The sequence below is a fragment of the Chenopodium album genome, chromosome 5, assembly GCF_948465745.1.
Source record: "Chenopodium album chromosome 5, dcCheAlbu1.1, whole genome shotgun sequence".
Classification (NCBI taxonomy): Eukaryota; Viridiplantae; Streptophyta; class Magnoliopsida; order Caryophyllales; family Amaranthaceae; genus Chenopodium; species Chenopodium album.
Window position 1 is genome coordinate 55,033,426 of NC_137838.1, and position 25,021 is coordinate 55,058,446.

General features: G+C 38.8%; 3 protein-coding genes and 1 non-coding gene across 4 annotated transcripts; 2 read left to right on the forward strand and 2 right to left on the reverse strand.

The window, feature by feature from the left end:
* The first annotated feature begins 571 nt into the window (after positions 1–571).
* LOC145632911 (uncharacterized) lies at positions 572–2,869 on the forward strand. The gene is made up of 3 exons (XM_081685235.1): positions 572–870; positions 972–1,431; positions 2,147–2,869. The coding sequence occupies exons 1-3, from the start codon at positions 572–574 to the stop codon at positions 2,867–2,869; spliced, it is 1,482 nt and encodes a 493-aa protein (XP_081541361.1).
* Positions 2,870–3,052: 183 nt separating this feature from the next.
* LOC145632912 (uncharacterized) lies at positions 3,053–4,635 on the forward strand. Its single transcript, XM_081685236.1, has 3 exons — positions 3,053–3,825; positions 3,953–4,017; positions 4,205–4,635. The coding sequence occupies exons 1-3, from the start codon at positions 3,053–3,055 to the stop codon at positions 4,633–4,635; spliced, it is 1,269 nt and encodes a 422-aa protein (XP_081541362.1).
* Positions 4,636–5,615: 980 nt separating this feature from the next.
* LOC145630754 (CST complex subunit TEN1-like) lies at positions 5,616–11,886 on the reverse strand. The gene is made up of 4 exons (XM_081682925.1): positions 11,782–11,886; positions 6,965–7,116; positions 6,171–6,321; positions 5,616–6,093 (listed from the first exon to the last, which is right to left on the reverse strand). The coding sequence occupies exons 2-4, from the start codon at positions 7,066–7,068 to the stop codon at positions 5,971–5,973; spliced, it is 378 nt and encodes a 125-aa protein (XP_081539051.1). The 5' UTR covers positions 7,069–7,116; positions 11,782–11,886; the 3' UTR covers positions 5,616–5,970.
* An 11,455-nt stretch (positions 11,887–23,341) lies between these two features.
* LOC145633355 (small nucleolar RNA R71) lies at positions 23,342–23,446 on the reverse strand. The gene has a single exon (XR_014112686.1). It is a non-coding gene; the product is annotated as a small nucleolar RNA R71 (small nucleolar RNA).
* Positions 23,447–25,021: the final 1,575 nt, after the last annotated feature.

The window sequence follows — 25,021 nt, forward strand, 5'->3', positions numbered from 1 at the left end:
GACAGTTAAAGCTTGGGTGGAGCACTGCCATCAAAGCGACACCTCGGAAGGGGAGACTCAAAGAAGTCGAAGAAATAGAATCGCTTAAGGCGAAGCAAAAACTCCAATTTGTGACCACGGGTGATGATAAGAGCAATGAGGAGAAGAGCATTGACAGTCCAAAATCATCCTCAAGCGCTCTTCAACAGCAAGCTGCTAATGTGCTGATCGAACCCAAGCAGACAGACGACAACAAAGATTTTGTTCCAATTCCTTCTGAAACTGAATGTGCTTATCAGAGTACATAGCATGATAGTGATAAAAGTTTAGAGCACGTGGAGATAGGGCCTCTAACCATCACTAGTAGTCTTTTCCAGATTGGTGTCTCTTCTGAGAGAACTAAAATTAAAACTGTGAAGCGCAAGACAAAAGTTCCTTCATCCAGCAGGACAATGATCAGTAACTCGAATTCCCTTAAACGTGACTTTGGTGTGGCAGAGATGGAAATTGAGGAGGCTGGTGGTATTAGTAAACGTAGTAGACTGGATGAAGTAAATGTAATGGATGCAAATTTGGCGGCGAGGATTGGGCAATGAGTGTACTGTGTTGGAATTGTCGGAGATTGAGCAACTACCGTGCAGTTCGACAGCTCCGAAAGGGGAGTAATAGACTTGCCCCCGACATGGTTTTTGTGTCGAAAACGATGATCAATAAGTTGGAGGTAGAGGGAATTAAAAATCAGATTGGATTTGTTAATTCTTTTGGTGTAGCTAGTAGAGGAAGGTTGGGTGGTTTGGTTTTGTATTGGAGGGAGGAGGTGGATTTTCAGCTTGTTTCCTATTCTCAAAACCATATATGTGGAGATGTGACTAGTAGGGTAGGGGTTTGGAGGTTTGTGGGTATATATGGGTGGCCTAGAGAAGAGGAGAAATGCAAAACATGGGACCTAATTCGTCAGTTATGTAGTGAGACTTCTCATCCTATTTTGCTAGGGGGGATTTCAATGAGATTATGAGATATGAAGAGAAGGAGGGAGGTGCGGATAGACCAAGGAGGGAGATCATTCCTTTTCGAGAAGTGGCTAATGACTTCCAACTTCGAGACCTTGGATTCGAAGGTAGTTGGTACACGTGGGAGAGGGGTAATTCCGTGGATACTAGGGTCCGGGAACGTCTTGATCGTTTTCTTGCCTCGCACTCATGGACTTCCATGTTCCCGAGGACTAGTGTCGAACACCTCATCAGAGTAAAATCTGATCACACTGCTATTTTCCTTAAGCAACAGTGCAATGCAAAAAAGAAGAAAAAGAAGAAAGTGGGATTTAGATTTGAGACAAGCTGGTTGCTAGATGAGACTTGTGAACAAGCTGTGAAAGCAACGTGGGATGACTCTAGGGGAGGGTCCACTATGGAGAGGATTGCAACAGTTGCTAGGAGCCTAAAACGTGGAGTGGTGATAAATTTAATAAGCTGGAAGTGCAAATTTCTGAGGTAGAGGAGAACCTACGTACTGCTCAAATGCATGATACTTCGGTGGAAAGTGTTTCGGAGTGCGCCAAGTTAGAAAAGAAACTTGAAGAATTGAATGAAAAGTTGGAGGCATATTGGTACATTCGAAGCCGTGTCTTAGAGGTTCGTGATGGAGATAGGAACACGTACTTCCACCACAAAGCATCCCAAAGAAGAAAGAGAAACTCAATTTTGGGAATTTTTTATGAGAATGGTCAATGGCAGGAGGAGGAGGACAAAATTGAAGAGGTTGTTGGCTTGTTGCTAGGCACTTTAAATCTATTTTCACCACCTCTAACCCCACCGAGGCCATGATGGATGATGTTCTCCAAAACTTGGAGCCTTTGATCACCTCAGATATTAATGCTGATCTTATGAAGCCTTTTTCGAAGGAGGAAATTCTTTCAGCTCTAAAATAGATGCATCCTTGCAAAGCTCCCGGTCCTGACGGAATGCATGCTATTTTTTATCAACAATTTTGGCACATTGTTGGCGACGAGGTAACCTCTTTTGTTAGTAACATTTTACATGGTGGCTCTCTTCCCAATCATGTAAATAACACTAATATTGTTTTGATCCCTAAAGTTAAAAATCCAACGTCGACTGTTGAATTTAGGACTATTGCTCTTTGTAATGTTCTTTATAAACTTGTCTCTAAGTGCATTGTTATTAAGCTTAAAAATGTGCTGCGCAACATTGTTACCAAAAACCAAAGTGCTTTTGTTCCGGGACATCTCATTACTGATAATGCCTTGATTGCTCTTGAATTGTTCCACACTATGAAGAAAAGGAGTATAGGGAGAAAAGGCACAATGGCCTTGAAACTTGACATGAGTAAGGCCTGTGATAGGGTGGAATGGGGTTTTTTGCGGAAAATGCTGCTCACTATGGGGTTCGATGGAAGATGGTTCAACCTAGTAATGGATTGTGTTACTTCTGTTTCGTACTCCTTTATTGTTAATGGAGGAGTTGGTGGGTCGGTTACCCCGACTAGGGGGCTCCGGCAGGGGGATCCGCTGTCTCCCTACCTGTTTATTTTGGTTGCTGATGTGTTCTCTAGAATGTTGCAGAATAAAGTGGAACAAAGGATGTTACATGGGACTAAGGCCAACCGCAATGGACCTGCAATATCCCACCTTCTTTTTGCGGATGACAGCTTACTCTTTACCAGAGCTAACCGACAGGAATGCAAAGTTGTAGTTGATATTCTCAACCAGAATGAAAAAGCATCCGGTCAGAAAATTAATTATGAAAAGTCGGAAGTTTCTTTTTGTAAGGGAGTGAGTCTTGAGAAAAGAGAAGGTCTGATGGAAATTTTAGGAATGCGGCAAGTGGGTAAGCATGAAAAGTATCTCGGAATACCTACAATTGTGGAAAGGTAAAAAAAGATTGTGTTTGAAGCACTCCTTGGCCGAATCTGGAAAAAGCTCCAAGGTTGGAAGGAAAAATTACTTTCAAGGGCAGGGAAGGAAATTCTATAGAAATTTGTGATCCAAGATATTCCTACCTACCTTATGGGAGTCTACAAGATTCTGGGGTTAATAATCCAGAAAATTCACGCACCTATGGCCCGCTGTTGGTGGGGTTCGGATGTGACAAAGAAGAAAACTCACTGGAAGAGTTGGGATTCTTTATGCACTCTAAAATGCCTCGGTGGTATGGGGTTTAGGGATTTGGCGGTTTTCAATGATGCCCTTCTCGGGAGGCAAGCTTGGAAGCATCCGAATTCATTACTAGCCCGAGTTTTCAAAGCAAAATACTACCCAAATTCTGATTTTCTTAATGCTCGTTTGGGGCTTGGGGGTAGCTACTCATGGCGTAGTATTTGGTCTTCAGAGGCACTTATCAATGAGGGCATCATTTGGAGAGTTGGTGATGGTACAAGGATTAATATCTGGAACGACCCTTGGGTGGTGGATGAGAATGGGCGTTTTATTATGAGTGAGGCAGTCCCTAATCTGAATGTTGTTGCTGATATTATAGATGGAGGCAATGGGGAGTGGAATCATGAAGTGATCGAAGGAAATTTAAATGAGCGTGATGGGAAGTGCATTCAAGCTATCCCATTGAGTGAAAGTGGGCAGCAAGATGAACTAATATGGGCTTTCTCAAAGAGTGGGGATTACACTGTCAAGTCCTCTTACATGTTAGGGAAGGGATGTGAACTAGATGACTTTCATAGAGCATGGCTTGTGATTTGGAAAGCTGAAGTTTCTCCTAAAGTTCGTCACTTTTTTTGGAAACTTTGCACAGGCACCCTACCTATTCGAACTTTGCTTATGAAGCGTCATACGATTGATTATGCTAACTGCCCTGGTGTCAAGTTGAAGAGGAATCAGTGCAACATGCCTTAGTGGACTGCATTCGTGTGAAAGACCTATGGGAAGATTGTGATTGTGGGATTTTGATGAAGTGGGACGAGCACAACTCTCTGTGTTGCATGGTTGCTCACTGGAATTCACTAGACAGAAGGGTAGTGCAGCGTGGCATGTTTTTAGCTTGGAGCATCTGGAATTAAAGGAACCTAAAGGTCTTTTAAAATAAGTTCACGCCCAATCAGATTATCACTGATAGAGTCTTCAAATATGCTGAGGAGTATGGGAACTACACAGCTCATATTTATAGCTCCAATATCAGCAGAACTCCCCGTAGCCCAAAACGCTGATTTGCTCTCCCTGCTAATATCATTAAACTGAACTCTGACGCTTCTTTATCAGAGGAAGGTTGGGTGGGGTTGGGGGTAGCTGCAAGAGACAAGGATAGGAAGGTTATGTTTGCAACAACGAGAAGATGTAAGGCCTGGTGGCAGCCCGAGATTGCAGAGGCAAAAGCGCTTTTGCTCGCTTTGAAATTGGGAAGACGCTATGGACTGGCAGACATAATTCTGGAATCGGATTGCAAGCTGTTGGTGGATTGTCTGGAGAAAGGGTCGAGATACTCTGATGATGTTGACACAGTGTTAAGTGATATTCTTGCATTGTGTGTCCACTTTAATTCTGTAATTTGGTCTCATGTTAGGAGAGATGGTAATTGCGTGGCTCACGCTTTAGCAAAGTTTATACCCTTTGGTGAGGAACAAGTGTGGGAAAATCATCGTCCTGATGTTGTTGCTCCTTATGTAACGTCGGACGCTTTATCTCTTCATTAATCTAAGATTTGCTTGTTCTAAAAAAAAAAAAATGTATGCATTAAGCTAATTTATTTATGTTAGAGATTAATAATTTGTAGTACATTCAACATTTTTTTTGTTTTTTTTTTTTATAATAAATATATTAAGTTTAATATATGTTGGGTAACCGAGTACCCAACCGGCTCTAGTTCCAAAAAATTAAGAATTGAAATTGGAAGGAACCGGTTGCAACCGATTCCTTAATTTAATACATGGAATTGGAAGCACTAGGTCCAATTTCGACTTCGAATCCGCCGATTCCTAACTGGATTTGGTTCCTATTCTAGATACTTGGATTTTTTTTTTTTTTTTGAAACACAGATACCTGGAATTTGCTCACCCCTATTGTCAACCAATATCGTGTATGACCTGATAAATCCAACATGTTTATGACTCGACTCGATTATGACCTTACTCTTTTGAGCCCACTATTTGATCAACCCAACTTGTTTATGTACATTCGTTCCAACTTGGGCAACCTCTACCTAATTAACCTGAGCAGCCCAACTTGTTTAAATCTTGACTCAATTTTACTCCATCTGTTCCTATCTGCAACCCAATTAACTCAACTTATATTTAGACCCAGCACCAGCATGTTCTTACCAACTAACCTGACTTGTTATATGCCTTTTTATTTGTACAAGTCATATAAAAAAGCAAATAAAAATGCACCCTTATCTATCAAGGACCGCTTACTATTTTGCATTAATGAACCCTATACAGCATCATCAATTTTTCTTTTTTTTTTTTTTTTTTTTTTTTTTGGGCAAAGCTTTACCCATTTGTTAACCATTATCAGAATAGAAGCAATCTTTTTTCTCAAAAAAAAAAAAAAAAAAAATGTAATCCTTATGAGAATTAGAACAGATGGAAAGGTTTTCTGCAATCTTATATACATAATAATACCCCTTTGTTGCACATAATAAGAAACGGAGGTAGTACTAAGGCCAAGAAAAAGGTTTACCAGAATTCTTAGCATTTCATGCAGCAGTTCACAGGGCGCAAAAATATGGCGTACAATGTGGATTTTGGACAAAAGTCATGGAGAACATATTGAACGACGTTCTTAAGAAATTGAAGGATCATCATTATCATTGGACGAGAACACCAGAACAAAACGAGCATTTAATTGGCCTTTCGGCCAAATTTGAACACCCCTACATAGCTTTAGTTAATTCTACCAAGTTAGCTCAATCACACATCCTCGGCCACTTAGCCCCTCACTCCTCAGGTGTCAAATGCAAGCACCTATTATCATCTTTGTACAAGAGTAAAAGGAATAAAAACAACTCAAGACTCAAAAGTTGGGAGCTGTCAGTTAAATCTGTAATTATGAGTTTGTTCAGCCTGAAACTCTTTCAAGAGCCGGAGGGACTGGCGATAAAGATTGAGGTCCATGCCATCAACATTCCTGCCAACTCGTGCCTTCAGTATCGGCTACCAAAAAAAAAAAAAATTGTTACCATGAATATTCCCTTAATCGATCCAAAGATTATCACACAATTTAAGGTTACCTGATTCTCTGATTCAAAGAATAGTTCTCCGATAAACTGGTAGAAGGAACCCACTCGATAATTTATCTTCAAATGCTTTGTGTCAATCTTCAGTGTTGCATTTCCATCAGCAATAACTGCCACAGCAGTCTCCACAGTATAATCCAATAGCCTAACACACAACACCAATCAAAGTTAAAGATCCATGTGGTACTCCCGATAGATTATAAAGAGTTACAATATCCAGTTTACTAGACAACACGATCTGAAACAAGAAAGTACATTCTATCAACTGTAGAATGCACATAAACTTGACTCCAAGACTCTCATCAGATAACATCAAAAGAAGCAGTAATAAGTTGAGATCACAATAAGATAAACAAAATAATAGAATAAAACCTTGTGTCACGTGTAAGAAATAAAGAAAATCATAATGATCATGGAGAAATGGGAGAGACAGTAAGCCAGACCCTGATTGATATTATTCATCAAGGACTGCCTGATTAATTTGATTATCTACTTGCGACTTCAACACATTGTACAACTAAAAGCAGGCTGGAGAAGAGAATAAGATAAGGCAGTGTGCTCTGCATTTCACATAAAATTCTGGTTTTAAATTTTATCATAACTGAGATTATGCTTCCATTTATCTATGCATGAGCTAGCACATAGTGACTCTGGTTAAATTATAGGTGCATGTCCACATTTTTTGTTTGTCTTCGACAATAAACATGATCTTGGCTATAGCTTAATAACCTAAGCATACCAACTCTAACTAATCATACTGCACAGCTAATGGGAGTAGAAAAACTAACTTTCCAGTAATGCGAAGTGATGCCCCATTTTGAAATTGTGGAGAAGACGAATTCAGCTCTTCCAATACGACCAAGGCCCCCGAACTCACCACAGATGATGCCATGCGTAGGATGGTCAAAGTATAATCCCAAAATCTTCAGCAGAATGAAAACTGCAAGACATATACAAGTGATTATTTTCTTAATTGACACAATTTATTTTCATGGTGTAAACCAACTCAAACCATTAAAAATCACAACGTTCACATTAAGGTAAGTATTGCTAAAATTATAATCAAAGCATTTGCACACACATGAGATTTAAGAAGCATCATTGAGCACCACATACATGACATAGACCTGAAAGACGATCATTAACAGTGTGTTCGGATAACATTAGAGGAAGGAAAAGAAGGGGAGGGAGGAGAAGAGGAGGGGAGGGAAAGGGAGGGGAGAGAAGAATGGTGAGTTTTCCTTCCAAATCTCTCCATTGTTGGAGGGATCATTTTCCTATAATTTAATCCCTCCATTTCTCTCCCCTCTAATTCCCTTACTTCCTCATTTGTTATCCAAATGAAATATATCACATCTCTCCATTTCCCTCCCCTTCTTTTCCTTTCATTTCCTTATATCCAAACACACCGTTAGTAATTCAAAAGTTGGTTTCATTCATGATCAATAGAATAGAATTTGAAAAGCAGTCATAGCAGGGCCGTCCCTATAAATGGGTGACAGGGAAGGGAAAAAACTAAACAGGTTCGTAAGGCCTGATATTCAGGCTCGACTAAAGCTCAATAGAATCCTGCAGGATCATCGTGTTTCATGAAGCAAGACGAGTCTCAAAGTCTAATCTTTTCTCTGTCTCCAATCAATCAATCAATCAATCAAAGCCTTAATCCCAAAAGTGGGGTCGGCTAACATGAACCAAATTTGATTATTCCGTGTAGTCATCAACATAAATCTTTCTCCTCCATCCCTTACGATCCAAAACTTCATCCTCACGTAAATCCATGCACTTCATATCCTTCCTCACTCCTTCCAACCAAGTCATCTTTGGTCTCCCTCTTCCTCGTTTAATCCCTCCATGGTCCCACTCTTCCACTCTTCGCACCGGTGCACCCTCGGGTCTCCGTCTTACATGTCCAAACCAACGCAGATGATTTTCCCTTAATTTATCTACAATGCCCGCCACACCTACTTTCTTGCGAATAACCTCATTTCTGATTCTATCTCTTAAAGTGTTTCCACACATCCACCTTAACATGCGCATTTCCGTAACCTCCATCTTTTTAATATGCTCTTTCTTAGAAGCCCAACATTCTGTACCATAGAGCAACACTGGTCTTATGGCAGTCCTGTAGAATTTTCCCTTCAACTTTAAGGGAATGCTGCGGTCGCATAACACTCCCGTGGCCGCTCTCCATTTAAGCCACCCTGACTTAATCCTGTGGGTCACGTCTTGATCAATGTCACCATTCTTCTGGATGATCGACCCTAGGTACTTAAAACATTCACTCATGGTCAAATCCTTTCCATCCAAACTCACCACTTCATTGCTTGTCCCCCTCTGAGTGCCAAAACGACATACCAAATATTCAGTCTTACTCTGACTTAGCTTAAACCCTCTAGATTCCAACCTTTGCCTCCATTGCTCCAACTTGACATTAACCCCATCCTTAGTCTCATCCACCAAAACGATATCATCTGCGAACAACATACACCATGGAACCTCATCTTGAATTGGTCTAGTTACTTCATCTAGAACCGTTGCAAAAAGAAAAGGGCTTAATGCAGACCCTTGATGCAATCCGATTGTAATAGGGAAATCTTTTGTCAACCCTCCGCATGTCCTCACATTTGTTGACACATCCCGATACATATCCTTAACTAGGTCTACATACCTTCGTGGGATACCTTTCTTCAACATTGCCCACCAAAGTATCTCTCTTGGCACCTTGTCATATGCCTTCTCTAAATCAATAAAGACCATATGAAGATCTTTCTTCTTTACCCTATAAAACTCCATCATTTGTCTTATCAAATGGATTGCCTCCATAGTAGATCTCCCAGGCATAAAACCAAATTGGTTATCTGAAATGCTTGTGCATGCCCTCAACCTTTGTTCAATCACCCTTTCCCACAACTTCATAGTATGGCTCATAAGCTTAATTCCTCGATAGTTAGAACAATCTTGAGCGTCTCCTTTGTTTTTATAAACCGGGACCAAGGTGCTCTTCCTCCAATCTTGTGGGATCCTTGTAGCCGTCCATATCTTGTTGAAAAGGTTTGTTAACCAATCAATACCAATCTTACCCAAACACCTCCACACCTCTATCGGTACCCCATCAGGGCCAACCGCCTTCTTAGGTTTCATCTTCCTCAGTGCAATCTCCACCTCTACTCTCCTAATCCTTCGCACATACTCCATGTTGATTTCTTCATCACTCATAGAGGTATCTCCTATCACAACTCCATTACTTCCATTAAATAATTCATCGAAGTACCCCTTCCACCTGTCCTTGATGCCCTCCTCTTGCACTAGGACCATTTGGTTCTTATCTTTGACACACTTCACCATGCCAATATCCTTCCTTGCCTCTTGTCTTCTCTTTGCCATCTTATAAATGATCCTTTCTCCCTCCTTGGAATCAAGCTTTTCATAAACCTCCTGATATGCCTTTTCTTTTGCTTGGCGAACAGCTGCCTTTGCCTTACTCTTAGCCTCCTTATACGCTGCAAAGGTTTCATCACTCCTACATTTTCCTAAGGCTTGATAGCATTCCCTTTTTTGCTTAATTACTGCTTTCACCTCTTCATTCCACCACGAAGTATCTCTCTGTACCGAAGTTCTTCCCCTTACTTCCCCTAAGACCTCTTTGGCCACTCTTAGGAAACAGTTCTTCATTCGTAACCAAGTCATGTCCGGATCCACCTCTCCATCCCAATCCGCTTCTTCAATTACCTTTTCTGTAAAAACCTTAGCTTTTGCATCCCTTAGGGTCCACCATCTTATCCTTGGTTCTTCTTGTCTAACTTTTTTCTTCGCCTTCTCTTTCAGACGAATAGTCATTACCAATAGCCGGTGTTGGGTGACCACACTCTCCCCTGGGATAACCTTACAGTTTATGCAACTTTGTCTATCTATGCTCCTTGTGAGCAGGAAGTCTATTTGAGTTGCATTTGCTCCATTCCGAAAAGTTATCAAGTGTGAATCCCTCTTCTTAAACCAAGTATTAGCCAAAATTAAATCATATGATTGGGCAAAATCCATAATAGCTTCACCACCGGCGTCCCTCTGCCCATACCCAAAGCCTCCATGGACACTCTCATAGCCATCTCGGCTCGCCCCAACGTGCCCATTTAGATCCCCTCCAATATATAACTTCTCTGAGTGGTGGACACCCTGCACCACCTCGTCTAGGTCCTCCCAAAATTGTCGTTTCTCTTCTGCATCTAAACCCACTTGGGGAGCATAAGCACCGATAACATTCACAATCTCCTTGCCACATAGCAACTTCAGCCTTATCAACCTATCGTTCTTCCGATAGACCTCGATCACCTCTTTTGCCAACCTCTCATCGAGAACCACACCAACTCCGTTCCTAGCTCCACCATTCCTTGTTCTGTGGCTCGTTTCTTGCCCAACATACCATACCTTATACCCCAAAACCAAGCCTCGAGCTCCTTCTCCTGTCCATCTTGTCTCTTGGAGGCACATGATGTTCACGCGTCGTCTTTTCATTACTTCTACCAATTCTGCTGATTTTCCCGTAAGAGACCCCACATTCCAAGAACCAATCCGCAAACTAAATTCTTTTCTCCCACGCTCCCTCCTGATCCCAACTCCAAGCCCTTGATTATTTGACACCACAATTGGGCAATATGGCGCGTCGCTTCTGGGCGACGACCTAGCAACCCTTACATACTTATCACTGCACCCGGGTCTGGGAAGTGCAGCGCGTCGCTCAGTAGGGAACGCCCCAATGGCACGCCCTTGCTCATTTGACACCACACTCGGGCAATGTGGCGCGTCGCTTCTGGGCGACGACCTAGCAACCCTTGCATACTTATCACTACACCCGGGTCTAGGAAGTGCAGCGCGTCGCTGAGTAGGGAACGCCCCCACGAAAATATCTGTTTGGCTCATGTCATGGGATGTGACGAAGTTTTATACTGGCTGTCACTGGCCTACCGTAACCCTCCTCCTTTATCCAGGCTTGGGACTGGCAGCGGGAAACCCATTTCTCTGTCTCCAATAACCTCAAAATTTTCAGCCCGGTTCAGCAACAAATTTGACTCAATTATCAATTTAGGCTCAAAAAATGGAACACATTATCAACAAATTTGACTCAATTAACAACTTAGGCTCGAAAAACACAACACATTAGCATCCTAATTTGACTTTATTAGTAATTTAGGCTCGAAAAATGCAACACATTATCAACCAAATTTGACTGAATTATCAACTTAGGGTTGTAATATGCAATACATTAGCAACCAAATTTGAAACACTTAACAGTTTAGGTCCGAAAAATGCAAAACATTGCCAACCAAATTTGACACAATTAATAATCTAGTATCGAAAAATCACACAACATTCTTCTCGCTTAAGAATAACAACGTAAACTGCACATATCAAATAACTCTAGCAAGGAATTCGATAGTTATAAACTTTCATAAATTTCAGTAATTATAACTAATAGTTCAATAATCCACATAAGATGAACCCTAGATTGACTTTACTGACAACTAAATTTAAGATAGTGAATAACTAAACCCTAGATTGTGAAATTGATACGTAGTATTTGATAGAATTAAAATTTACATGGAAAGAATACCTCAGAAGCCGCTACAATGGAGGTGAGAAAGCTCATAAGGTGCTTTAATAGAGAACTTAGACCACGTTTAAAAAACTTTAATAGAGGAGATGATGACAGAGTTGCACTTTGCAAAGTAAGTGAAAGGCTCTTTTTGTCCAAAAAAAAAAAATAAAATAAAAAAAATAAAAAAAAAAAATAGGTGAAAGGCTCTAAGGCAAAAATACAAAGCGAATTGAACCTCAAACATGATCTTATAATCCACATTTATATATACTGGTTTTGTGCCCGTGCGATGTGCGGGTTGTTTATTGATTTTTAAGATTAACTTTTTAGTTGATATATCAAATTTTATAATATATCATTATTGATTCAAAATTAGTTAGGAACTAATGTGTTTTTTTGACGATTTAAAGTATGTAGTAGACATGTAGTGACTAATAATTATGTTAGTGAAAATGTTCAATTAAATACATAAATAATAGCAAAAAAATTGTTCTAAGCACGTTGGGTTTACCTGATCTAAAATGACTCATGATCCGACCCGGTTGACGGGTACAATAATTAAATAATATTAGATTGTGAAGTATATTATTTGAATCGATTAGAATATATCATATAACTAATATATAAAAAAAAAATTAAATGACCATTATTGAGAGTTGTAGACGTAGGGAAAACTAGGTCGTTATTTGATCCTCCTTAGAGCCAAACAAATTTATAATCACCTAACAAACCTAAATACGAGTATAGAGGTAAGTCAAGGGTCGAACTACGAGGAATGAGGGGATGTTTGCTATGGTCTATGTCAAGCTAATTCGAAGGATAAAAGGTGATGTAGGTAATCTAAATTCAACTAATAAATGAGGTAATTCAATATATCAAAACACTAGGGATTAGGATCCACATGTACTCATAATAGACACACACTAATTAGGTTGGAGATTGATTAATTCAAGTATTGCGAGGGAAGATAGACAATGCAATCAAAAGAACTCGACAAGCTATTTCCTAGAGGTCTAGCTAGCGGTCACTACGAAAGACTAACTAGGAACGTCACTAATAAAGCTCAATCGACAATTGCGAACTACAAATCAATGGTTCGTATCAAATTAGACTCACAATACAATCTAGCATGTCAATCAAAGTTAGCTACTCTTTAATTAATCACACACATGAACAAAATCAATCAACCAATTTAATCACAATGATAAATCAATCAAAATCCCCCAATTAGCTATGATCCATCACTCATACATGCTTCACCACATCCCTAGCAAGCAAACTACTCACAATCCATGAAAGAAATCAAGAACAAAACTACACTAATCATCAAATTCATTATCATCATTTCAATAAAACAAATTCAATCAACTAATTAATAAACTTGAACAATTAACAAAACTATTGAAATCAAAAGCTAAAGATTGAATTAAAGTAAAGAGAATTCTTACAAACTTTGATCAAATCAAAGGAAATGTAGCAATCAACAATCATCAACCATCAAGTTTCTCTCTCTAAAATCTAAGAACAAGAGTTTTTCTCTCTAAAATTAATCCCTAATTCTTCTCTAATGATTCTCTAATCAACTTCTTTCTCGAAAAATAGAAGAAAAGTCTATATATAGTAAAACTAACAAAAGAGAAGTTAGTTAAATTGTCCAAAAGAAACCCGTACAGGCGCGGCTTTCTCCTTGAGGGTGCGCGGCCGCGTAGAAGAGGGTACGGAACAGGGTACAGAACAGGCGAGGCCGCGCCAGGGACACGAGCGCCCGCGCCACCAGCCTGCGCGCCCGCGTTTGGGAGCAAGACAACTCTCTTTCCCTTCATCTTGATGCTCCTCGTGCACTCCACTTGATGCACTTGATGAACACAAGAGTTGGCAGATTTTTGAGGCCTCCACGGTGGGTTCAACACCATATTTTGGTGCCCCTACGGCTCGAGTTGTAACACCCTAGAAATTCCTTTCCTTTAAAATACCTATCTTACTCTTTAAAATACGAAATAGGAAAATCTAATATATTATCGCCACCGTGAAAACGGCTAAGGCAACTATCAAAGACACACAACGGAAGATTTAAATTCAGAAACCATTCAAAACAAGTCAACTCAAAAGTCAACCAAATGAAAGTAAAGTTAAAACCAAAGTCAAACGAAGTCAAATAAAATCAACCTACAACTTGGAACCATTATAGGCCCTTATAAAAACCAAATCAAATCTAAAACTTTGAGTTAGTCCACATATAAATAATATCATAAATTATTAAAGCATGAAAACATGTCATAAACTATTGGAAACTAGCATGATTCGCTCTTCACTCATGTCCCGTCATGATTCGCTCTTCGCTCTTCACTCAATACTTGAAAAGCTTATCTCTACTTGTTTCCACTACTCTCCATTAAAAATGGGTCATCATAGGGCCAAGGTAAAGACAAGGCCAATAAACATACAAACACACACAATCAGCAAAGCTGAGTACATAAGCATAATTAACACACTATCATGCTTTCACCTATCAACACACACTTTCCTCAATGCACCTGTTTACAAGCACACAACATACAACAAAATTTCTCAACTAGACCACTAAATAATTTATTTAGCGTTGATTACGCATCGATCGGGTTTCCAACTCTACCTCCCCCAAATAATTGAGGTTACTGACACGGGAGCTAACCGTGCCAGCATCAAAACCACACATAGGTGGCGGAATTCCTGCGCATAATAATAATAAAAGGAATGTACAGCGTCCTGTTCTCCAGTAGAAGTTATTGTTAAATATAAAACCCCATAACTCCCCCCATATGTTCATACTCAAGGTATATACGTTCCAAGAGTTTTGGTGCGTAATCTCTTTCACTTTACGTTATTTACAGATTATTAGACTTGGTGATGACTCACAATCCATAATCATACAATCAACAATAGTTATTCAAACAATCAAACATACCAATTTAATTCTTGAATAATTAGTGACCACATAATATTTAATGTTGAACCCTTTTTAAATCTACCTCAGTGTCGAAGACACCTTAAACGCATAAAGCTAGCGCTACAAATCCTATCACTCGGTGTTAAAAACACCTTAAGTGCACTAAGGCACCAACATACAATTTATTCCTCGTGTACATAGATACTTATATAGCTCATTTTCCATGCTTATAGCATCAATAAAAATTATATGAACTATAACAAAATTCCTTTTTAATATTCCAAACCAAATTAAACACGTAGTTTAATTAAACATGCATTCTAACATGCCATAAATAAAAGTGTAGTCCATATAATCATGCCAAAATATAATTTTCCAATCCATAATTCTTCACAAATAAATCATGCTTCACATTTCAATCACCAACATCAATAATCCACAATTCCAAACATAAATCTTAGCATGATACTACTTTTAATTTAATTAGCCAAGCCTAGCATGCTACTACATCACCCATGAATATGCTAAGTAAGCGAACATACCTTGAATATGATCTTAAAATCGCCACGACTAATAAAAATCGCTCACTTCAAAGTCTCCTACAATTTAAAATCATATAAGAGTATTAAAATCCACACTACACAAATTTTCATAAATATATACTATTATAAAACCCATCATAATTTAATTAAAATAAGTTGAAATTATATTTTAAACATCATACTTTAGTCCCAATTAATGGGTAATTAAAATTTCTTAAAGAAACTTGATTTTAAATGCTCTGCTAAATATTCCAGCACTATATTTTAATTAAAACTTGTTGTAATTAAGCCTAATCAAAGATCTAAACCATTATACATCATAATCCTTCTATAATTTACAAATCAAGAACCTAGGGTTTCAAAAATTGGGGCTTTTTATTTAAAAACATAAATCTGAAAATTAATCTACATACTAAATATAATCAAACATCATAATTTTAATCATAAAACCCATAATTAATTATTATATTCAAGATTAGTTTAGGAATAAAACAAAATTAATTTTTTTTTACTCGGCAAAATTGTGCAGCAGCAGCCACCACGGCATGGTTGGGCTGCTGCCGTACCCTGCCTGTGTCATCGCGGATGCTGGCCGTACGCCGGTGGTCTACGGTGGTGGCCGATGGTGAAGGTGGTGGCTGGCCGTGCCATTAAAGGAAGGGGAAGGGGAAAGAAAGAAAAAGAAAGAAAGAAAAATCAGGAGAGGGAGAGAAATTTACCTTGGGTTTTCTCCACTCTGGGCAAAGTCTAATTTGCCCCAAGTGCTGAATATTTATACCTCTTCTCTAAAAACCCTTTTCCCTAAACATTCCTCTTTTAACTTTCCCAATCCCTTCCCTAATAAAACTTATTAAAATCATACTTTCCTAAAATAAACCCCAACTTTTATAAAATAATAATTAAATAAACTTTTCTTTTTATAAAATACTTCCAAACTAATAATCCCACCTTTGCCTGTTCTGCTCAAAATAATCCCACCTTTTCGAATTCCCAAAATAATCCCACCTTTGACCTCCATGTTCTTGAAACAGGCCTTTTACTGGTTTATGAAATTGGTAACTTATTTTAGAAGGTGACTTACCACGTGTCACCTTCTAATTGGTACAATTTTAATTTTTTCAATTAAAAAAAAACAAAAATAATCTTCCCTCCCCAACTCCCCACCACCGCATCAGACACCACCTCACCACACCTCCCCTTTCCCCACATCCCTTTCCCGGTTTCCCTGCCATTGCAACCTTAATCCCGACCTCCCTACCCACCGCAAATCCGCCACTAACAATTCTCTCCTCACTTTCTCTCTTCAAATCCCCCATGGAAGCTCACACTCAAAGCTCGAGAAAACGAAAGCAACCACCATTATCATTAACAGCAGCAATTTAAAAATCGAATCCATTTTCGATTAAAGATGGGTGAGATCAGGGTTCGTGGGTGAGATCGAGTTTTCGGGTTGAATGGAGATCTTCGGGTTGAATGGAGATCGGGTTTTAGGGCGGTTGAATGGAGATCGGTTTTTCGGGTTGAATGGAGATTGGGTTTTCGGGTTGAATGGAGATCGGGTTTCAGGGAGCGGTATTTTGGGGCGCCTGGGGTGGTTGGTGTTAGGGGGTTTACCGGTAGCGGTATTTCGTTGGTGAGATCGGATTTCAGGGATTTGATAAAGGGGAGATCTAGGCTATCGGCGGCTAGTGGTTAGTGGTGGTCATGGTTCGTGGTGATCGTGGACAGTCGTGGTTAGTGGTAAGTGGTGGTCGTGGTTAGAGTGTTGGGTTGAGGTGGTGAGGTTAGTGGTGCTGGGGTTGAGGGTTGAGGTGGTTAGTGGTGCTGGTGGTTGAGGTTAGGATATAGAAGAAGGTGGTGGGGTTAAAGGGGAGGTGCGTGGTGGCTGGTGCGGTAGTGGTTAAAGGGGAGGTGGTGGCTGGTTTAAGGGGAGATGGTGGCTGGTGCGGTGGTGGCTGGTGAGAGATTGTAAAAAAAAATAATAAAACAATATAAAAAAAATAACCTGTTAAACAAGTTGTAGGTTAAAAGGCTCATTTTGAGCAGATGAGGGTCAAAGGTGGGATTATTCTGGGAATTCGAAAAGGTGGGATTGCTTTGCGCTGAACAGGAAAAGGTGGGATTATTAGTTTCCATTTTTCCAATTTAAAATAAATAATTAAAATGCCATACTTAAAAAATTAAAATTATTTAAATGCTTTTACAAAATACATATTTAAATAAAATACGTATAAAAATACGAGGTATTACACGAGTGCACGGCCTAAGGAAGTTGGAATCTTGCACAACTCTAAACTTGAGCTTCAAAGGGAAGACACAATGCATCCTAAGTGATGTAAATCCCGGGAAGAGATCTTGGGAAACCTTGGACAACGACCTTCTCCTAAAATCAAAATAAAACAAGCAAATAAAAGATAAAAAGGCAAAATAAACCAAGAAATACAAGAAAATGGAAAACCAACTAAGGAAAACGTAAACTAACGAAATAAAGAGAAAAACTAAGGAAAAAGGAATAAAAGAGCTACAAAAGCAATCTAAAATCACACTAAAAGAGAACAAATGAGTGCCAAAAATGATATTCATTAGTTGTAATCTAAATTTTTTTGAATAAAATTAAAATTCAATTTGTACATATGAAATATTGGTATTTTATCAAAAATAAAACTCTAAACTAACAATTTTATGATAAAATTCTATCCAAAATTGATTGAAAAATAGAACTTTAAAGTATCTTTTTTATCCTACAAAATCTATCGAAATCCATCCAAGGTGGCGCGACACTTGGCAAAAAGTTGGAATGCCAAGTGTCGTTGTCTCGTGGACTGGCTAAAAGTTTAGCTTTATATATTAGTATATGATATGATGATATACATATAAGTATTATAATGTAGAATAAACACAAAAAAAATCCAAAATAAGTAATTCTTATCATTATATTCTAATATACCTATAATTAAAAAAAAATTAAAATGTCTTTTAAAGTGTCTAAAATAAAATGAAATTATTCAAAGTGTCACCCGGGCAAAGCCTAGTGTTACACGCTGTAGGCGTCGTTCGAAGTGCGCCTACGTTAAAGCATGTTGTGAATATGCTTGACACTCATAGGAAGTGGGAATTGACATAATACGATTAGGGACAAGGAAAGTAGGGAGCCGCCAACAAGTTTTTAAGGAACTTATAAACCGTTCACGGATCATAAAAAGGCAACCACGAATAAGGGACAACAATAGGCAACAACGATTGACCCGTGAAGGTTACACCCCATTCATAATCCATGAGATTACTAACTCCATATGGTTCGGAACCACGAAAGGAGGATCGGGGATGATGGTACGAAGTGAGTCATGGAGTCACATTCGCCCGTATTGGCCTCTACTCGATTCTTATAGTGAAAAGTGATTCTTGCGATCTCAAAGGCATACAAACAAAATATTCAATTTGCTCCAAACTATTATTAGGCTAAATTGGTTAAATATTAATGCAACACATAATTCTAAAATATTAGTGATCACATTATTAAACAACAAGATTAAAAAGGAACCTAAACCGGTTTTCCAAATTAGCTTATTAGGCGTGATTTTCAATTACATATTCCCTTTAAACATGCAATATAGTGATCATAAAAATAATAGAATAAACATTAATATTGGAAGCAATTCAACAATAATAACGTTAGTCAAATCAAATATAAAATAACCCTAATCATGATACTAGCAATATTAAAATAAAATAAGAGTAATTAAGTGATTAATTACTCACTTTCCGTATTTCCTTGAAATTGCTACATCATGAATAAATTGTTAGTAACTTCAATAAAAATATAAATCAAATGGAAATTAAATTAAAAAGTAGAGTTGATTTGGGTCAAACCCTCAGTCAATTATACCTTTCACGCCTTGGTTTAAGGACAAAACCTCGGGTTTAGTATAGACTCCTTGGAGTGCTTAAGGGAAGTAATAATGTAGTTAGGAATATAGTTTCAAAGCTTAGAATATGGGAGAGAGAGAATATAATGATTTTTTGGTGTAAAAGAGAGAAAAAGAGAAGGATTTGATGATCAAGCTTGTTGATGATTGAAAAAGGGGTGATATGACCTCTATTTATAGGGAAAAAATAGGGTCGAAGAATCAAGAAAAGATCGAGTTTGAATCGGATTAAAACTCTTGCGATAGACAACAGTTTTTGCGGTTTTTATTTTTTTTCATATCTTTTGATCCAGAAATCAGAATAAGATATATTTGGAAAGATATTGAAGTCTACTTTCTAACCCAATTAGAATCAGATTAAAATATTTTGTAGAAAAAAGATATAGCCGAAATAGTGAGACGGTGTCAGTTTTGGATAGAGTTTGACATTTTAGTCATATCTTTTCCGTTATAGCTCGGAATTGATATTATAATATATCATTGGAAATATAATTTCAAGGGCTATCCAACCATATGAAATTTGGATAAAAATATGAGGCACGAAAATAATATCTGTCTATCTTTGAATGTCTTTCAATTCGAATAAAATTAGGACTTTTAAAAAAAAGGAGTTTAATTCAATTTCAAACTCTTTAATCTTATCTTTTCAAAAAGAATAATTAAGATCTTTTAGAAACTTGTAGAAGCTTCTAATTAATTCTAATTGGTTTAGGAATTGGATTAAATCATTTGGACCCTCCACATGATCATTGGGTCGTAGGTAAGGTGGGCTTAGGTTCGGTTTGAGCTCAGTTTAATATTTTGGCCATAACTTATTTGTTATAACTCGGATTTGGGCTTATAATATATCATTGGAAAGCTCTTTTTAAGACCCATCCAACTATTCAATAATTGGACCCAGATTATGGACCAAAATAAACTGGACTAAACGTTTTTATAAAAAGGACACGAAATGAATGGTTTTAAAGGACACGAAATGAATTATTTTGGGTTTAAAGGCACGATAAGAGGAAAATAAGTTATGGTTTGGGGAAATCTGCTAGAAGTTGGGTTGGTATGAAATGGAAATATGGATTTAAGCACTCTAAGATTAAATACTCAACCCGACCAATAATGGCGGTGAAAGGTTGTTCATCATCGGGTTTGGTTTTGGGGAGACATTTTTAGGTGTCTACAGAAGCCCCCACTTTGACTGAGTTCGTAGAAACGCCAGTTTTGAAAACGATAGTCAAAGCAGTCGATAGGGACGGAGAATGATTTAAGACGTTCTGCGATCCTAAATTACTCTGTATACGCCGATACTTGCAGAAAAATGTTAAGTCCACAGATAAAAGAGTAAAAGGATAGAATACGTATCAGGCACCAGTGTATCTGTGACAAATGAGTTTGGCAGCTTCCTATGCTTGAAGGAATCCACCGGATGACGTTTGTTGAAATGCTTTCCATGCCTGAGGAAAGCCGACTAATGAATTTGGTAACTTTCTAAGCCTGAAGAAATCTACCAGATGATACTTTCCATGCTTGAGGAAAGCCGACATATGAATTTGGCGATTTTCTATGCTTGAAGAAATCCACCGGATAATACTTTCCATGCTTGAGGAAAGGCGACAGATGATGAGATTGCAAGTCTCTATGTATCGAGAACCTTGCACCGTGAAATGATGGTGGTTCAATTGTCCCCGAACGTGGGCTGTAGTTGGTTCGCTTGTCCCCGAACGTGGGCTGTAAATGGTCCGCTTATCCCCGGACGTGGGGTGTAGATGGTCCGCTTGTCCCCGGACGTGGGCTATAGATGGTCCGCTTGTCCCCGGACGTGGGCTATAGATGGTCCGCTTGTCCCCGGACGTGGGCTGGTTGTAAATGGTTCGCTTGTCCTCGGACGTGGGCTGTAAATGGTCCGCTTGTCCCCGGACGTGGGCTGTAGGTGGTCCGCTTGTCCCCGGACGTGGGCTGGTTGTAAATGGTCCGCTTTTCCCCGGACGTGGGCTGTAGATGGTCCGCTTGTCCCCGGAAGTGGGCTGTAGATGGTGCGCTTGTCCCCGGACGTGGGCTGTAGATGGTCCGCTTGTCCCTAGACGTGGGTTGTGATATATCCAATTTATATAGTGTTTTACCCCCGTCCCACGGTCATAATTAGTAGTGTTTTTGGCTCTTTAGAGCCACTTTTATTACTAATTTGTGTTTTCTAGTGTTTTCGTAGTTTTAGTTGTATTTTACAGGAAATTACACTTTTGGAGCATTTTCCCGGGTTTTCATGGATCAACTACAGAAGCTAGGAGGTCACGGCCACTATTGAAGCCCAGGATCGGTGAGAGCCGATGATTAAGGGCTCGGTATGAGATACCGGGGCTATTGGATCGATTAATCAAGACCCGATGAGGAAATCCAGATTGGGCCGAGGAATTGAGCCCAATCGAAATCCAAGCCTCGAAGAAGAAGACCGGGCCCGATCGGGCAAGCATACGCCCGATCGGGCGGCTGCGTGCATAGGCACCTTCAAGGAAGAAGCGTGCCCGATCGGGTGAGCGTAAGCTCGATCGGGCGCGGCATACTAGCAGGGCGTTGTAAAAAAGGCGGGCCTGATCGGGCGCGTGTTTTTCTTAGAGCTGATTAGATTAATTAGTTTTAATTTTTGTTTTGAGGAATGTTTAAGTACGAATTATGTACGTAAATTCTAATTTACCTCTTTTCTTAGACTTTTTCTCTCTACTTAGGATATTTTCTCTCTCTTAATTTCTCTCTCAACTTTGTTCTTAATTATTTTCATTAATACAGATTTCCTTTGGTAACTATTTCTCTTCTCTTAATCTTAGTTGTTATTTTGTTCCTTTAATCATGTCTTGCTTTATTGTTTTGATTTGTTTAGTTTTTATTATGTGTGAGTAGTTCTATTTCTAGGGTTTATGGGGATCCATAAATAATATGAAGGGGTAATTTACTGTTGTTAATTATCAATGCTAGATTAATTTCCTATTGATTGATTTAATGCTCTGTGACTAGATTAGGCCTGATCTTTTATGCATGAGTTTTACAATATTAATTCGAGATTCGACAGATGAGAATTGATGTTTAGGTCTAGTTTCAATAGGCAGGTTAATTTATAAATGGTTAGGTCGAGATTCGAAAGATGAGATTTAATGCCGGTAAATTAATTGTGTTATTATAATACGTAGTGAAAGCCCTTTATAATCTGATTAATATATGCATTGATGAATGATTATTATATTCTACCCTGGAATATTATTTATTGGTGAACCTATTCCCTAGATCCTTTTATATATTATTTTCTCCTTATTTTTGATCTCAGTAGTTTAGTTTATTATTCAATTATAAATATTGGTTACCTCATAATCTAGGTTATAATAATTAATTGGGAGTAGAAAGACTTGTTTCTCTGTGGAGTTCGACCCTACTTCCCTATCTACTTTAGTTAGAGGACTTAGGTAATTATTTTTGATTAGGGGATACGACTTTACCTTGTCAAAATTTGGCGCTGTTGCCGGGGAAATGGTTTTATTTTTATTTCTGATTATTTTTGTAGTCTAGGTTATTTTCTTTTTTTTGTCTCAGAGAACGTTAGTTCTTTGAGGCAAATCTCATATTTGCTTTTAGTTTTTTGTTTATGCCCAGGTATTCCAGATCAGGGTACATCCCATTCGATACTGAGATCGAGCGTTCCTTCCATTGACAGAAAAATCTCTACAAGCAAATCCTGGTGGATTCTGGTGATAATAATAATCACCGAGACCCTCCAACTAGTTCTAGCGATTTAGAGGTATCATCAGACGCAGAATCAGAGATGGCGGTTCCAAAGAAGCTTAGTGATTACTCACAACCAAAGCTTACAGATTTTTCACATCTCACCCCCACTCCGGCTCTTGATGGGGTACAATTCGAAATTAAACCTCAATTTATAACGATGATAAAGAGGAAGCAATTTAGTGGAGCTAAGGGTGAAGACCCAAATCTTCACATTGCCGACTATTGTCAATATTGTAATACCATCAGGCAAGCCCGGGTCACTCAAGACCAAATCAGGGAGATTCTCTTTCCCTTCTCTTTAACTGGAAAAAGCTAAATTGTGGTTAAATGGCTTAAATAGAACTGTACTTGGTATAACTGACTGGGAAACTCTTGGTTTGAATTTCTATAACAAGTATTATCCTGCAGAGAGAACAGCCGTACTATGGAGTGCGATTCAGATTTTCCCAAGAAGCCGATGAATCCTTATATGAGGCTTGGGAGAGGTTCAAGGACTTACAAAGAGAATGCCCCCACCATAATTTAGCACAATGGCAGTTAATCCAAGCCTTTTACAATGGCATTGAAAATTCTTCTAGAATAATTTTAGATTCTGCAGCTAGTGGGAGATTTATGAATCTTAATGTTGATGATGCAGGACAGGTTATTGAAGATATGGCGATACACAATTCTCAATATGGGAATCCTAGAGGATTTGCTAACAAGGGGAAGCATAGTGTTGACTCTGTATCCTTTTTGCAAGCTCAACTAACCTTTATCTGCCAAAAATTAGATAATCTTAGCACTACTAATGTAGCTAATGTTTCTGCGATTAATAATAATTCTAATGAGGCTTTCTGTGAAAATTGTGGTATTATAGGTCATTGGGAACAAGATTGCAGGAGTTCCGTGGAGCAAGTTAATGCCTTTCAAGGTTATAGGCAGAATAACTCATACTCCAACACCTACTATCCTGGGTATCGGAATCATCCGTACCTTTCCTACCGGAGTACTAATGTTCAAAATCCACCACCACAAGAACCACAAGCGCCACAGCAACAGCAGCAGAAATATTACCATCCCAATGCTGGCCAGAAGAACCAACCACAACAAACCTCCTCATCTTCCGACCCTTCTTTGGTGGAAATTAAAGAAATGTTGGTTAATATACAGAAGCACATGGAGAGTAGAGATGCGACGATTGATTCAATTCTAGCGCATAACAAAATTGTAGATAATCAGATTGCGCAACTTTCCGCTACTCTACAAGCCCGCCAACAGGGAGCTCTGCCGGCACAGCCGACCAGGCCTACGGATCAAGCATATGCAATTACTCTAAGGAGTGGTTCAAACTATGAAGGGCCCCCTATACCCAGAGTTGATAAACCTATTTTATTAAATAATGCTAATCTTGATTCCGTTAAACCTGAGAATTTAGTCAATAGCCCTGCAGGGCTAAAGCATAGTACTAATACATCTAATTCTACATTGCAGGGTACGACTCCGGAGAAGGTGGCTACTCCAGATAAGAGAAACAATGCTCCAAAGCCAATTGTCAAACTTCCATTCCCAATCTTCAATTGAAGACAAACTTGGATAAGCAGTTTGGTAAGTTCTTGGAGATGGTGAAAGATTTGAAGGTAACAGTTCCCTTCACTGAGTTAATCACGCAAATTCCTTCATATGCAAAATTTATGAAAGAAATATTGACAAGGAAAGGTTCTATTAGTGAGGTAGAGACAGTAACTTTCACTGCAGAGTGTAGTGCCGTACTTCTGAATAAATCTCCACCTAAATTAAAAGATCCGGGTAGCTTTTCTATCCCTTGTCATATAGGCAATATAATGATTGATAATGCATTGTGTGATTTGGGTGCTAGCGTTAGTGTCATGCCATTATCTGTGTGTTCCAAGTTGAATATGGGTAAATTAAAATCTACTAATATTACTCTACAAATGGCCGACCGTTCTTTCAAATACCCCTTAGGTGTTTTAGAGGATGTCCCCGTTAGAGTAGGTAAATTTTATATACCTGTTGATTTTGTTGTTCTTGATATGGCCGAGGATATGCAAACCTCAATTATTTTGGGTAGACCATTCCTTAACACTGCAGGAGCAATC